This window comes from Anomaloglossus baeobatrachus, chromosome 1, assembly GCF_048569485.1.
Source record: "Anomaloglossus baeobatrachus isolate aAnoBae1 chromosome 1, aAnoBae1.hap1, whole genome shotgun sequence".
Classification (NCBI taxonomy): Eukaryota; Metazoa; Chordata; class Amphibia; order Anura; family Aromobatidae; genus Anomaloglossus; species Anomaloglossus baeobatrachus.
The window spans coordinates 739097920-739113808 of NC_134353.1; the positions used below are offsets into that span (position 1 = coordinate 739097920).

Genomic DNA, 15889 nt, shown 5'->3' on the forward strand with positions numbered 1-15889 from the left:
TTTTCTAGACTATCGTGCCATTAACAGCTGTTAAGATGAGTAATTTCTAAACTAGATTAATGTTTAGTGTGAAGCATATTAAAATGGGAGAGTGGCTACAGAAGAACTGGACCAGGTATAAGAGATTGGGATATCAAGTGTGGAGGAGGGGTGAGTTATACCTGTGTGCAGAATTATACGGCAAGTTGTATTTTAGCGGATTGTTTTTATTATTGATCAACAACTATGTTCTCAATCAACCCAAAAGACTCATAAATATCAAAGCTTAATATTTTTGGCAGTTGGAGTTGGGTTTTTTTAAGATTTGCCTATCTTAGGAGGATATCTGTTTGTGCAGGTAACTATTACTGTGCAGAATTATTAGGCAACTTAATAAAACCCAAATATATTCCCATGTCACTTGTTTATTTTCACCAGGTAAACCAATATAACTGTACAAAATTTAGAAATAAACATTTCTGACATGCAAAAACAAAACCCCAAAAAATTAGTGACCAATATAGCCACCTTTTTTTTATGACACTCAACAGCCTACCATCCATAGATTCTGTCAGTTGCTTGATCTGTTTACGATCAACATTGCGTGCAGCAGCCACCACAGCCTCCCAGACACTGTTCCGAGAGGTGTACTGTTTTTCCTCCCTGTAGATCTTACATTTTATGAGGGACCACAGGTTCCCTATGGGGTTCAGATCTGGTGAACAAGGGGGCCATGTAATTATTTTTTCATCTTTTAGACCTTTACTGGCCAGCCACGATGTGGAGTAGTTGGATACATGTGATGGAGCATTGTCCTGCATGAAAATCATGTTTTTTTTTAACGATACCGACTTCTTCCTCTGCCACTGCTTGAAGAAGTTGTCTTCCAGAAACTGGCAGTAGGCCTGGGAGTTGAGCTTCACGCCATCCTCAACCCGAAAAGGTCACACAAGTTCATCTTTGATGATACCAGCCCATACCAGTACCCCACCTCCACATTGCAGGTGTCTGAGTCGGAGTGGAGCTCTCTGCCGTTTACTGATCTAGCCTCTGGCCCATCCATCTGGCCCATCAAGAGTCACTCTCATTTCATCAGTCCATAAAACCTTTGAAAAATCAGTCTTAAGATATTTCTTGGCCCAGTCTTGATGTTTTATCTTATGTTTCTTGTTCAAAGATGGTCGTTTTTCAGCCTTCCTTACATTGGCCATGTCCCTGAGTATGGCACACCTTGAGCTTTTTGATACTCCAGTAACGTTGCAGCTCTGAAATATGGCCAAACTCGTGGCAAATGGCATCTTGGCAACTTCACGCTTAATTTTCCTGAAATCGTGGGCAGTTATTTTGCGCCTTTTTTGCCCAACACGCTTATTGCAACCCTGTTGGCTATTTGCCATGAAACGCTTGTTTGTTCAGTAATCACTCTTCAAAAGTTTGGCAATTTCAAAACTGCTGTATCCCTCTGCAAGACATCTCACAATTTTGGACTTTTCAGAGCACGTCAAATCTCTCTTCTGACCGATTTTGCCAAAGGAAAGGAAGTTGCCTAATAAGCATGCACCCCTTATATAGGGTGTTGATGTCATTACACCACACCCCTCCTCATTACAGAGATACACATCACCTGATTTACTTAATTGGTAGTTGGCTCAAGCCTATACAGCTTAGAGTAGAACAACATGTATAAAAAGTATCATGTGATCAAAATACTCATTTGTCTAATAAGTCTGCACACAGTGTATTGCGTTCTCGAATGTGAATAAACCATGTTCATGGTGTTTGTGGGGCCCGGGTGCACACGTTCAATCATCCAGTTTGGTGCATTTCAATGCATTGGCTATACTTGTTTATACATGTTAAATCTATTGGTTTCTTGTGTGACACCGCAGGAACGACGAACATCTCTTTACCTTGTCCACCGGCAATGCGGAAGGAAGAAGGTGGGCGGGATGTTACGTCACGCTCATCTCCGCCCCTCTGCTTCTATTGGCCGGCGGATTAGTGACAGCGCAGTGACGTTGCTATGATGCCAAACGCACCTCCCCCTTGAGGGAGGGATTGTTCGGCGGTCACAGCGACGTCGCTGACAAGGTATGTGCGTGTGACGCTGCCGTAGCGATAATGTTCGCTACGGCAGCGCGCACCAAATGTTGCAGGAATGACGGGGGCGGGTGCTATCGCACCCAACATCGCTAGCAATCACTAGCGATGTCGCAGCGTGTAAAGCACCCTTTAGAGTTTGCACAAATTGTAATTGAAATAAATACACATCTACATATAAATATAGCACCATATAACTGAAGAGTATATATTAATTGAAGACAAGTTCTACTGCTTTTCAGTGCATTAAAGACCATGTCAATTAGCAATGTAATAAAAAACACTGTATGTCTGCATAGTAATTATACAGTAATAAATAGTAAGTGATAGTAATAGTAAATATCAGCACAGTAAAAAGTCACCTTAATAATGTGCTCCTGGACACAAGTGGGATCACTGCTCCCCAGAATACTGAGCAGCTCGTCATCTGATATGAAGAAGAATCGAGGAAAAGCATTTCTCTTGGAGTCCAGGTAATCATTTAGGCTCTTCTGACATTTCTCAAGACCCTCACTTAGGTTTTGTAAGTCAAAAAGTCGATTTGAGGCCTGACAGCAACGCTTTATAACGGGATCTTTCACAGTTTCTGACATTATCTACAAAATTAGATTAGGACATTGTTACTGATGGAGGAAACCCACTTACATAATTCAAAGTTTATATCAATACCAATAATTATAATCCAATTTAATTATACTCACCCTTTTAAATATTTTATCAATATTGTCAAATTTTTTGGCCTCATCTGGCAGCTGTGACCTGATATCACCTCCAATAAATATACTTTCCAAATACATCCATTTGCGTTGAACAACCATCCATACCTGGAAACCAGACAAAACAATATTGACTATCATGTTACAAAAAAAGGTTTTAGATTAAAAACTATAATAATAATTCTTCACTTACAGAAATTACTTCTCCAATAAGAGAAAGGGTCTTTTCCCACTGTTGTACTGTATTTAGGAAGGGACCCACAAACCGACTTCCAGAAATACTCTGTAGGTTCATAGCATTGTCATCAAGTATTTGCAGGAAATCATCCACAGACCCTAATATACTACCACGGTCTTGAGTACCCTTTATATACCTCTGTACAGTAAATTTCATGTTTTCCCAAGTATCTATAATTTCTTTAACACCCTAAATAAAAAAAGGAAGACAATGTGTAGTTAATTGCATACAAATTGGTTTAAAGGAGCTTGCCACAAAAAAAATTACACTCCAATCTGAAGGCATCCTGTAATACAGTAGGGTGAGCTGAGTAGATTGATATATTGATATAAAATTTTGTGAAAAAAGATTCAGTATAACCTTTGATTTAATCCTCTGCTCTTTTAGTAATTTTCCGTCCAGTGGGCGGTCCTATCAGTGATTGACAGCTAAATGTATGTTAGGACCGCCCACCAGACCAAAAAGATAATTAAAACAGAGTTTATACTGAATCTTTTCCTACAAAACTTTATATCAATCTTCTCAGCTCCCCCTGCTCTATATTTGGGGCCTGTAGATTGGACTGCATTTTCATGGTGACAGACATATCTCAATCATTTCTCTGCTAAAAGATCATCTCTTTATTAAATTTAATAATAAATGTTTCCCACCCTGAAAGTCTTACCTTTTCTATGCTAAGCTCTTTAACTGCTGACGCCACAATGTCACTGATGACATCAGCATACTTATGTAATTCCATGGCAAACATGTTCTCCAGGGTGAAAGTGTCAGGATTCATTTCAAAACTTGTCCCTGTTTTGGTCATCAGATCCTTCCAATGTCTGAAATTATGAAATGTGATAAGAAATATCACAAACTTGTGCAGACAAGTAAAGGCTTTATCAGGCATCAGTTTTTCTCATACGAGTATGGTTTTCACGAATAGAACGTGCATCTACCATAGTCTATGGGGCTATTCACATTTCCGTGTATTTTTGCCGAGAGAGTGGTCAGCACAAAACCTTGGAGAAATGTCTGATTTTTATCTATGTTTCAGATCAAACTTGTCAATGAAAAGGCCCCTTTACACACTGCAACATCGCTAGTGATATCGCTGTAACGTCACCGGTTTTGTGACGTAATAGCGACCTCCCCAGCGACATTGCAGTGTGTGACACGCATCAGCGACCTGGCCCCCGCTGTGAGGCCGTTGATCTCTACAAATCTTTCAGGACCATTTTTTGGTCCTTTGTTTCCTGCTGCGCAGCATGCATCGGTGTGTTTGACACCGTTACAACGACATCGATAGCGACTTAGCCCGTAGGCGTGCTATAGCGTTCCCTACCAGCGAGGTCGTTCTGCAGGTCCGGTATCGCTGGAAAGTCTCTAAACGCTGCTGCATCATTGGCCAGATCTGCCTGTTTGACAGCTCACCAGCAACTGATTAGAGACTTTCCAACGATCCCGGCCAGGTCGGGATCGCTGGTGGGATCACTAGAAAGTCTCAGTGTGCCTAAAGTCTATGAATCCATGAAAAAAATCGGCCAGCACTAAGGGGCACTTTGCACACTACAACATCGCAGCTGTGATGTCGGTGGGGTCAAATTGAAAGTGACGCACATCTGGCATCGCAGGCGATATCGTAGTGTGTAAATCCTTTTTGAGCGCAAAATCGTCGTAATCGCATCATCAGTGTAGCGTCGGTCATTTCCATAATTTGGAAATGACCGATGTTATGATGTTGTTCCTCGTCCCAGCGGCATCACACATCGCTGTGTGTGAAGCCGCAGGAGCAAGGAACATCTCCTACCTGCGTCCTGCGGCTCACGCCAGCTATGCGGAAGGAAGGAGGTGGGCGGGATGTTTACGTCCTGCTCATCTCCGCCCCTCCGTTTCTATTGGCCGCCTGCCGTGTGACATCGCTGTGACGCCGCACGACACGCCCCCTTAATAAGGAGGCGAGTCACCGGCCAGAGCGACGTCGCAGGGCAGGTGAGTGCATGTAGAGCTGGCGTAGCGATAATATTCGCTTCGCCAGCTATCACCATGATATCGCAGCTGCGACGGGGGCGGGGACTATCGTGCTCGGCATCGCAAGCATCGGCTTGCGATGTCGTAGTGTGCAAAGTGCCGCTTAGATGCCTTCTGGTGTGCTGTCCATTTTTAGGAGTAGTTTTTTTGGAGAAGCATTTGTTCATATTTTTCATCTAAGAAAAACTGATGAAATCTGACCAAATTCTTAGGCTGGAAACACATCTATGCAAGTAAAATCGGTCCGAGTTAGCTGAAAAAAACTCGGCTGATTTTAGTTCACGTTAGGTCAGTGTGCAATGCAAAAGCGTTCCTTTTTTTTAATTATTTCAAGGATAACAGAGCGTGTGTAATGCGTGTTTGATGCGTATGGGATCCGTTTTTACTATGTCATCTGTCATTCAGCTCTGCTACATGGCCACTGACAGCAGACACAGACAGCCATGTAGCAGAGCTGAATGGCAGATGACAGCAGACACAGACAGAGCCGCACGATCAGAATGAACTCGGGTGACCTTCACCCGACTTCATTGTCATGCCGCAGCTCTGTCTGTGTGGCGTCCTGATTAGCGGTCACTCGTGAAGGACTCACCGGTGACCGCTAATCTCCTGAGTGACTGAATTGAGCAGTGCGATTAGTGCTGCTGTCACTCAGGTTACCCGCGGCCAGCTGTATTCTCCCCCCGTGACCGCAACTCACCTGTGACTTTATCGCTGTCACTCGGGTGACTTGCTGTCACAGTTGGAGGATCCAGCGGTGGCTGCGAGTAACCTGACTGACATCATCAGCTGATCGCGATACTCACCTCAGTTGCTGTGTGGAGGTGACAGGAGCGGCGGTGTCTTCTGCAGCTCCTGTCACCTTCATGTAGCAGAGCTGGAAGCGACACTGGACCTCCGTGGATTACGTCGCACATGGATGGATTTTTTGGGTACTTAATAAAGTGGTGAACAAGGGTCTTTGTTATTGTTTATTATTTCAAATAAAGGATTTTTTTACTGTGTGTGTTTATTAACTTTAATTTACAGGTTAATCATTGGGGGTGTCTCATAGACGCCTGCAATGATTAATCTAGGATTTAGTGGCAGCTATGGGCTGCCATTAACTCCTTATTACCCATATTGCCAACGCACCAGGGCAAATCGGGAAGAGCCGGGTACAGTCCCAGAACAGTCGCATCTAATAGATGCGGCCATTCTGGGCGGCTGCTGGCTGGTATTGTTAGGCCGGGGGTCTCCCCATAACGTGGAGCTCCCCATCCTGAGAATACCAGCCGTATGGCTTTATCTGGCTGGTATTAAAATTGGGGGGGGACCGCACGCCGTTTTTTTTAATTATTTATTTTACTGCACAACATAGACACGCCCACCGGCTGCTGTGATTGGTTGCAGTGAGACAGCTGTCACTCAGCGTGGGGGCGGGTCTGACTGCAACCAATCATAGGCACCGATGGGCGGGGAAAGCAGGGAATACAAGATTGAATAATGAGCGGCCGGCTTTTTCAAAAGAGGAGAAGCCGCTGGAGCAGTGTGAACGCCGTGCAGCGCCGCGCCGGTGATCGGGGATCGGCGAGTATGAGAGAGGGGGGCAGAGGGATAGACCAACATGGACAGAGAGAGAGGGACAGAGATAGTGACCGACCAACAGACTGACCGACAGACCGATCGACAGAGAGAGAATAGAGACCGAGAGGGAGAGACCGACTGAGAGAATAGAGATTGACAGACATTGTGACACATCACTCGTTTCCAGTGTTTTAGGAAACATGCGAGAAATGTATTTAGAAAATCGGATGTCACCAGGATGGTGTGAGTGCCGTCCCGTGACATCCGATTTTTTTACACGCACCCTTAGGCGGGCTTTGTACGCTGCGACATCGGTAACAATGTGTTACTGATGCTGCAGCGATAGTCCCGCCCCCGTCGCACGTGCGATATCTAGTGAAAGCTGCCGTAGCGATTATTATCGCTACGGCAGCTTCACACGCACATACCTGCCGTGCGACGTCCCTCTGGCCGGCGACCCGCCTCCTTCCTAAGGGGGCGGGTCGTGTGGCGTCACAGCGACGTCACACGGCAGGCGGCCAATTGAAGCGGAGGGGCGGAGATGAGCAGGATGTAAACATCCCGCCCACCTCCGTCCTTCTCATTGCAGCCGGGAGGCAGGTAGGTGATGATCCTCGCCCCTGCGGCTTCACACACAGCGATGTGTGCTGCCGCAGGAGCGAGGAACAACATCGCACCTGTCGCTGCACCGGCATTATGGAAATGTCGGAGGCTGCAGCAATGATACGATAACGACGCTTTTGCGGTCGTTCATCGTATCAAAAAGGTTTTACACGTTGCGATATCGACTGCGACGCCGGATGTGCGTCACTTTCGATTTGACCCCATCGACATCGCACGTGTGATGTCGCAACGTGCAAAGCCGCCCTTAGACTTGCATTGGAGAGACTCGCCGAGAAACTTGCAAAAAAGCAGCATGCTGCGATTTTTTTCCCAGCCCGATTTGGACTGAGGAAAAAAAAAAAAAATCGCAAATGTGAGCTGAATCATTCACTAACATGTGTCCGATTCCAATGCGAGTTTTTCTCGCATTGCTCTACTGCGAGAAACTCACAAGTGAGAATCCACCCTTATGGTAAAAACTGAGACTCTGACCAAACTGATCTAACTATGATCACAAAAAGCACTGATGACGCTTCAATTTTTAATTTTTTTTTTGTGTATGGCAAAAATTACTGACGTCTAAATAAGCCCTAAGTAAAGCTTTAGTGTCAAAGTAACTTAGAAGTAAATATCTACAAAAAAACAAAAGCATTCATTTATACCAATCAAAATGTGTGCATCTTAAAGGGAATTTGTCAGAAGGTTTTTGCTACTTCATCTGAGAACAGCATGTTGTAGGCAAAGTGACCTTGCCTCCAACGATGTATAACTTAAGGGGGCCTTACACGCAATGACATCGCTAACGAGATGTCGTTGGGGTCACGCAATTCGTGACGCACATCTGGCCTCGTTAGCGACGTCGTTGTTTGTGACAAGTACGAGCGACCGCTAATGATCAAAAATACTCACCTAATCATTGATCGTTGACACGTCGTTCAAATCCCAAATATCGTTGATGGTGCTGAACGCAGGTTGTTCCTGAGGCAGCACACATCGCTACGTGTGACACCCCAGGAACAACGAACAACACTGTACCTGCGTCCTCCGGCAATGAGGTGGGCATGACTTTTCTGCGGCTGCTCTCCGCCCCTCCGCTTCAATTGAACGCCTGCCGTGTGACGTCGCTGTGACGCTGCACGAACCGCCCCCTTAGAAAAGAGGCGGTTCGGCGGCCACAGCGACGTCGTTAGGCAAGTATGTGTGAGGGTGCTAGCGATTTTGTGCGCCACTGGCAGCGATTTGCCCGTGACGCACAAACGACGGGGACGGGTGCTTTCACGAGCGACATCGCTAGCAATGTTGCTGCGTGTAAAGCATCCTTTAGTTTACTGGGTGGCAGTTATGACACAATCAGAGTTCTTAGATGTAGGATGTAGAAGAGCTCAGAAAACTAACCCCGCCCACACCACAGCTCTCTGTGTACATTGTATATTGACAGTGAGCTGCTTATCAGAGGAGGACATGTAGTTGGACAACTTATCACAAGCCTTGCAGTGCAGGCAGTGATAATCTCCTAGTGATAAAACCTGTGTGTATACAACAGCGCACAGCCTAATAAGTGATTCATACCTGATTTCAGTGTTTTATCATTCTGTTCTCATATTACTTAGCAAACATCTGCTAACAAATTCCCTTTAAGAACAGCATATTTTGCCAGTCCTGTCAGGGACTATAAATAAGACAAGAATTTAGTGTGTATTGCAATTTGTCTTCTAGATTTAATACGATTTTATAATAGGATAATAGCTTCATTAACAAACTACAATACCAACAAGATTGATACCTGTCTCTCAGAGCTTCATTTTTCAGATCAAGAAGTAGAGGGATAGAGTCTTTAAACGCCTTCATTTTAGACTCCAGGTGAAAAGCTACTGGCAGACTACGAATTTCTTTGGAAAGTTTTCTGAAAGTTTTGAGAAATCCATCAATTCCATCTTGGAGAATCTGAACATTTAAATTTGCCCACAGTGTCTGAGACCATTCTTCTTTAGCAAGCTAAAAACATAAATACATTTGTTGTAACAGTACAGAAATCATACATATTATAGAAAAGTACATTTTAAATATTAATATTTTTCTTGAGTGAATTATAAATTCACATAAGAGAAATGCATGGCATGTCAGAGCCATGGGCTCAGAGGTCACGTGCAGAGGAGTGGCTATAGTCATTATTATTTGGAGCTCTATGGGCTTCTAAGGGGAATACCTCCATAATATTACACCCAATGGAAATCAGGACTTCAAAATCATAAAGAATCCAACATGAACTCTGAATACCTCTGTAGGACATTGACTTGTAGATAAACAGACATAAATTTGGCACTCCAGATAGGTGAAATGGTGACGCCTCTCTGGGTTAAAAACCTCCATATGTATGGGTCAGTAGCAACCTGCTAAAAGAATGAAATCACCTGTGGCTAATGGAAGTTTTTAAACCCAGAGAGAGGCTTCAGTTCAATGTAGGTTCCCAGTAATATGAGATTGCTTTGATGTGTCTACTGGGCACATATAAAATTGGCCATTTCTATATGCTAAATATCTCAATTTTTTCTTTAGCAGTAATGCATGTCTATATTCTTACTTTCATGGTTTGCATGCTTTAGCATTTCAGAGTGCAATTGTCTCTTTTTGTCATTATGTCATGTTCAGTTATGCACCTGTTCACAGTGCATATTTGGGAGTGCCGTCAGTCTTTTTGTCTAGATTATGGGGTCATGGCTTTTGACTGTGCACCTCTTCCACATTAGCCAAAGGTGATTTTATTCTCTTAGCAGGTTCCTACTCGCCCATACACATGGAGGATTTAAAACCTAGAGAGAGGCTTTAGTTCAGTGTAGGTTCCCAGTAATATGAGATTGCCTTGAAGTGGCTACTGGGCAGATATGAAAATAGCCATTTTTGTATGCTAAATATCTGATTATTTTTTTTTTAATTTCTACAATAACAGCAACTAATCAGTGTTGGTGCCATCAGCGACCAGATGTGCATAGTGGTCATAGTGGGGTACTGCAGATCCACCCTTGTTCATTGGCAGATGTGAAGTAGCCAGTTGAGACTACTATGCAGTTAATGGAGCTGTGCTGCTCTGCAATTGATCATATCTGGCTGTCGCTGGCACAGGGTACGGCTGGTCAGCGATGGTGCCGGGAGTCAAACCCCCACTAATCTGGTATTGTTGACCGATTCTTAGGCGGGCTTTGCACACTACGACTTCGAAGGTGCGATGTCGGTGGGGTCAAATTGAAAGTGACGCACATCCGGCATCGCATGCGACATCGTAGTGTGTAAAGCCTAGATGATACGATTAACGAGCGCAAAATCGTCGTAATCGTATCATCGGTGCAGCGTCGGCGTAATCCATAATTACGCTGACGCGACGGTCCGATGTTGTTCCTCGTTCCTGCGGCAGCACACATCGCTGTGTGTGAAGTCGCAGGAGCGAGGAACATCTCCTACCGGCGTCACCGCGGCTTCCGTAGGATATGCGGAAGGAAGGAGGTGGGCGGGATGTTTACATCCTGCTCATCTCCGCCCCTCTGCCGCTATTGGCCGCCTGCCAAGTGACGTCACTATGACGCCGCACGACCCACCCCCTTAGGAAGGAGGCGGGTCGCCGGCCAGAGCGTCGGTCGCAGGGCAGGTGAGTGCATGTGAAGCTGGCGTAGCGATAATTTTCGCTACGCCAGCTATCACACGATATCGTACCTGCGACGGGGGCGGGGACTATCGCGTGCGACATCGCAGCATCGGCTTGCGATGTCGCAACGTGCAAAGGATAAGTCATCTATATTTACGTACTGAACAATTAATTTAGGGAAATAAAAAGAAAATATAATTAGAACCATGATCAATGTGAAATATCTACTAAAATTTATTAAAGCATTTTTTTCATCTTTTATCTTCAGGAGCGTAATGCTCCCCAGCCTCCCAGCTTCCTGTTTACAGAGGGTGGTGAGCAGCTAAATACTGACATTTTAGATCATCAGTTCAACCAAGGTTGTGCCGCTGATCCTGTCTGCGCGCTCCCCAATGCAAAAAGAGGCAGCTTCGCCTCTACAGCTACGGAAGAGCCCAGTAACACTGAAGAATTGCATATGTACGGCCGGCTGATGACCTAGACAATAAGCAACAAACTGAAAAAAAACCTCAGTTATTGAGAATGATTTTATTATTAACAAATAAATTGCAAATTTACAATGTTTCCATTAGTGATGCTGAGACTAGCCCTTTATAAAGTGCTTTTGGATATAATAGCCCAGCAAGATTTAACTACCGGTATTTACAAACCTTTTGTGCACTGTAGATATCATAAATTTGACGCAAACCCTTTATTTCTCTTTGCACTTGTAAGAGTTCAGGATACATCGTTATTGGAAGATCAAAAAGTTTTTCAGCATTTGCCAACTCCTGTCTGTTCTTCTCGTACTTCACCAGCTCTTTTTCATAGGCGTCAAGAACCTGCAAACCTGTAACCAGACAGATACGTTTTCTAACAGATTTCAGATGTACCGGTAATTAAAATTCAGAAATAAAAGGAAGGCTCTAAGCTTGGAAGAACAATCACGTTACCCAAATGATGAGAAATGCAAACAATATACATTTTTTTTGTAATTCCCTGTTGGTTAAAATCAATTGACCATAAAAGGAATAATTATTATTTAGAATTTCAATAGCAATAAAGCAACAAGTCAACATTCAGCTCACAGCACTGATTTTCCAGTATCTCCGCTTTGCTCGTTGGAAAATATGAATTTTAACTAATGAAATGACACAAGCATCGTTAGTGCTTATCAAAAATCCACTGCCATAAAAAAATTGTATTGTGTACGACCAACCTAAATGCTTGGATGGTAGGAAAGAGATATAACATATGAATCAACATCACATTCATTTCCCATAGTCCAAAAAATCAACTATATTTACTGTATGTACAGATGATAATGTACATGTCCTCTGAATTACAATGCTGACTAACAATATATTAAAAAATGATCATTTTTACACAATATTATAAAGTACCCTTATCGAGGTCATCGCCAACGACTCCAGGTCCTTCAGAACGAAACATTTCGCCAAACTGCGCCACCTCTTTCTTATAGTCTTCAATCTGAGTTTTTGTAATCTGGTTAAAAAAATAAGAAAAATGCTAAGAAACAGCAGCGTCACTGAACCGCGGCCCAATAGAAAAGGAGGGGAGGAGATGAGCGGCCGGAACATGCCGTCCACCTCCTTTCTTCCTCCTTTTCCGGTGTACACAGGTAAGGAGATGTTTGTCGTTCCAGCGGCGTCACACATAGCGATGTGTGCTGCCGCAGGAACGACAAACAACATCGTTTCTGCAGAAGCAACGATAATTGGGAAGAGGGGGGCATGTCACCGATGAGCGATTTTGAACGTTTTTGCGACGATTCAAAACCGCTCATAGGTGTCACACGCAATGACATCGCTAAAGCGGCCGGATGTGCGTCACAAAATCCGTGACCCCAACGAAATTGCTTTAGCGATCTCGTAGCGTGTAAAGCCACCTTTAGGCTCTGTACGCACGTTGCGTATTTGCGTGCAGTTACGCTGCGTATTGCACTGCAGCGTAACTGCATGCGTCCTGCGTCCCCAGCACAATCTATGAAGATTGTGCATAATCCATGCGCACGTTGCGTTTTAGAACGCAGTGATTTGCATGCTGCCAAAACGCTGCGTTCTAAAAAGTAACAAGTAACTTATTCCGTGCGCTGCATCCAGAGCACATGAAATCGGCTTTTCACTGCATTCATTACGCAGTGTTTCTGCAGCAATTTGATGTGCACATGTACTGTCAAATCACTGCAGAAATATCTGCAGGGACATGACGCAACGTGTGCACATACCCTAAAACTGCCACCTCTCATAACAGTGTCAGTCCACGCCCTCAACATCTTAAACAACAGTGCCCACATATCATAGGATCATAGAATGGTAGAGTTGGAAGGGATTTTCTCAAATCATCCCAGCTATATGTTTATTCAGCCTCCGCTTGAAGATATCTATTGATGGAGAGCTCACCACCTCTCGTGGTAGCATGTTCCACTCCCTGACTGCCCTCACTGTCAGAAAGTTTTTCCTAATGTCCAATCTAAATCTCCTTCCTTTTAGTTTCATCCCATTGCTTCTTGTAAATGTGTTAATGAGAATAGGGTGGCTCCCTCTGCACTGCGACTACCTTTCAAATATTTGTAGACTGCTATGAAGTCTCCTCTCAGCCTTCTCTTTGCAAACTAAACATTCCTAATTCTTTTAGCCTTTCTTTATATGACATGGTTTGCAGACCTTCTACTATCTTAGTTGCTCTTCTATGGACTTGCTTCAAGATATCGATGTCTTTCTTAAATTGAGGTGCCCAGAACTGTACACAGTATTCCAGTTGGGGTCTGACCAGGGCAAAGTATAGGGGACTAATTACCTCTCTTATAAATTTTTCAGCCTGTCTCTCTGTGCGGGCAGGCGGCAGGCTACCTCTCCGTGCGGGCAGGTGACAGGCTGCCTCTCCGTGCGGGCAGGCGACAGGCTGCCTCTCCGTGCGGGCAGGCTGCAGTGACTTTATGGAGCAGGCCGATGCAGCGGGTGTCCCAGATTCTCTGGGTTCAAATGATGGAGCCCGGAGTCAGCGTGTGCGCAGGTGGAGCTCTTGGCTAAGAGCTCCAACTGCTCACGCGTCGCTCTGGGTGCCATTTCTTTAAAGCCAGGACTACCGACAAAGCATCTGGGACACCTGCCGCACGGGCCTGCTCCACACAGCCACCGCAGCTTCCGTTGCCAGCACAGCTTCCACTGCCAGGACAGACCCCTCCGCTGCCAGGACAGACCCCTCCGCTGCCAGGAAAAACCACAGCGCTGCCAGGAGAGACCCCACCAGCACCGCCCCTACCTCCTGTGACTCCACTCCATCACCGCTGCCAACCCCCTCTGGTAAACAACACCGGAGTATAAGACGGACCCTTTTTTTTTACCTTCTTTTATCTCTAAATTTGGGATGCATCTTATAATCCGGTGCGTCTTATAAAACAAAAAATACGGTATATATGCTTTTTACATTTCTTTTACCCAGATGTAGGACTTTGCATCGGTCCCTGTTAAACACCATTCTGTTTGCAAAGCACTGTATTGCAAAACACAGGATGCCACAGTTAGTTCATAACAAGATCAATCAAGTTGCCCCTTTATAGTGGGGGCCATGGAGCTACCATACACTGCTCGAAACAAAGCCCCCATATAGTGCCAACTAGAGATCCCTCCAAAAGGTATATATACATTATCTTTCAGAGACCCCATACAGTGGAAGTCAAATGTAGCACCTCTGCGGTACCAGGTGCCACAAATGTGAACGTGGAAACCCAAACCCCAGAATATCCGTGCCAGTCAACACACCAGCACCTTCAGCCCAAACATACATTATATCCCAACACCAAACTGGGAGACTGCCTAGTAACACGTAAAAGGGATGGGCACTGATTGGATAGTACCACCCAATCTGCAGGGAGAGACCCAGCAAGGGGAGGGGCGAGTGGTCATTTGGAAAGTTGGCGGGAGGAGGTGTTTAGTCAGGGAGTAGTGGAAGTGAAGGAGTGAGGAGAGAGTGAAAGAAGGAAAGGAAAAAGACCTGCAGTAACAGCGGAGTGCTGTGATAGGAGTGAGGTACTGTGAAGTAAGGAACCAGGATTCCAGGGACCGTGGGTTACCTGTGGAAGTTGAATACTTCAGGAACCGCGGGGCGCCTGTGGAAGTCTGGAACCAAGGCTCACAGGACTAAGCACGAGGCGGGGTGCAGACCCTAGGACAGCGGAAAACTTTATGGTCAACTGGTAAATCTGCCAGGAGAGAAGATCTCCAGGGTCTATCGCCAACCAAAGAGTCTGAAGCACCAGCAGCAAAGAGGGGACCGGGGATTGACCCCCTTAAATAGTCCAGGTTGCCTGCAATAGGACCAAGACAGAAACGGAGGGGTTCCCAATAAGCTCTAATCCACAGGAGCCCAACACAAATGAGAGTGCACGGAGGACAGCTACCCCAGGTCACAACTGGCACGGAAAACAAGGGGAGCGGGAACACCTGGAACCGGCACCAGCGGGTCCAAGCAACAAAACCAAGTAAAAACAAGGCAAGGTAAAACTGCAATTCTGGTGTGGACTGTTTCCTTATGGCCTCCATTCACTTACACAGACGGTTCCCACCAGAATTTCCATCATTCAGTGCTGGGGCCTAGCCCTGCATGTGGAGGGCCCAAAACACCTAAGCTGCATTACTCCATCAGCCCCAGCAAGACCCTGCAGCGGCGGCTTCAAATAACCTGGCTGCACACCGCAAGTGGCGTAGTCGAAAAACTCTTTATTTTAATTTATCCCTTTTCCTTTTATTTTTTTATCCCCTTTTTTTATTCGGTCTGACCCCCAGGGTCGTGGAACCGTGCATCGGGTGCGACCATGACTGATCCACACTGCGCACCGCGCGCCCGGGACCGAGTACCCCACAGCCCTGGGGCGTTATATAAAGGTAAAGACGCAGTAGGAGCATCCAAGCCCCCAGTACCAACCATAGAATATCCAGCTCCTCCACACCTAACTCAGATAGGAAGAAGTTAAACGTTAGCGGCCATGAGGCAAGTCATCGGAATCACTGCACCCGGAAAATCAAACTGATTATCCTA

At 45.3% G+C, this 15889-nt stretch overlaps 1 protein-coding gene across 1 annotated transcript in view; it reads right to left on the minus strand.

The window, feature by feature from the left end:
- Positions 1-15889, minus strand: part of DNAH10 (dynein axonemal heavy chain 10) — a 238147-nt gene that overhangs the window by 138856 nt on the left and 83402 nt on the right. Inside the window, exons 23-29 of the mRNA XM_075322704.1 lie at positions 12232-12334; positions 11500-11678; positions 8996-9207; positions 3698-3854; positions 2989-3222; positions 2781-2903; positions 2442-2675 (exon numbers count right to left, since the gene is read on the minus strand). Coding sequence (XP_075178819.1) covers positions 2442-2675; positions 2781-2903; positions 2989-3222; positions 3698-3854; positions 8996-9207; positions 11500-11678; positions 12232-12334 — 1242 coding nt within the window. The remainder of the gene's footprint in view (positions 1-2441; positions 2676-2780; positions 2904-2988; positions 3223-3697; positions 3855-8995; positions 9208-11499; positions 11679-12231; positions 12335-15889) is intronic.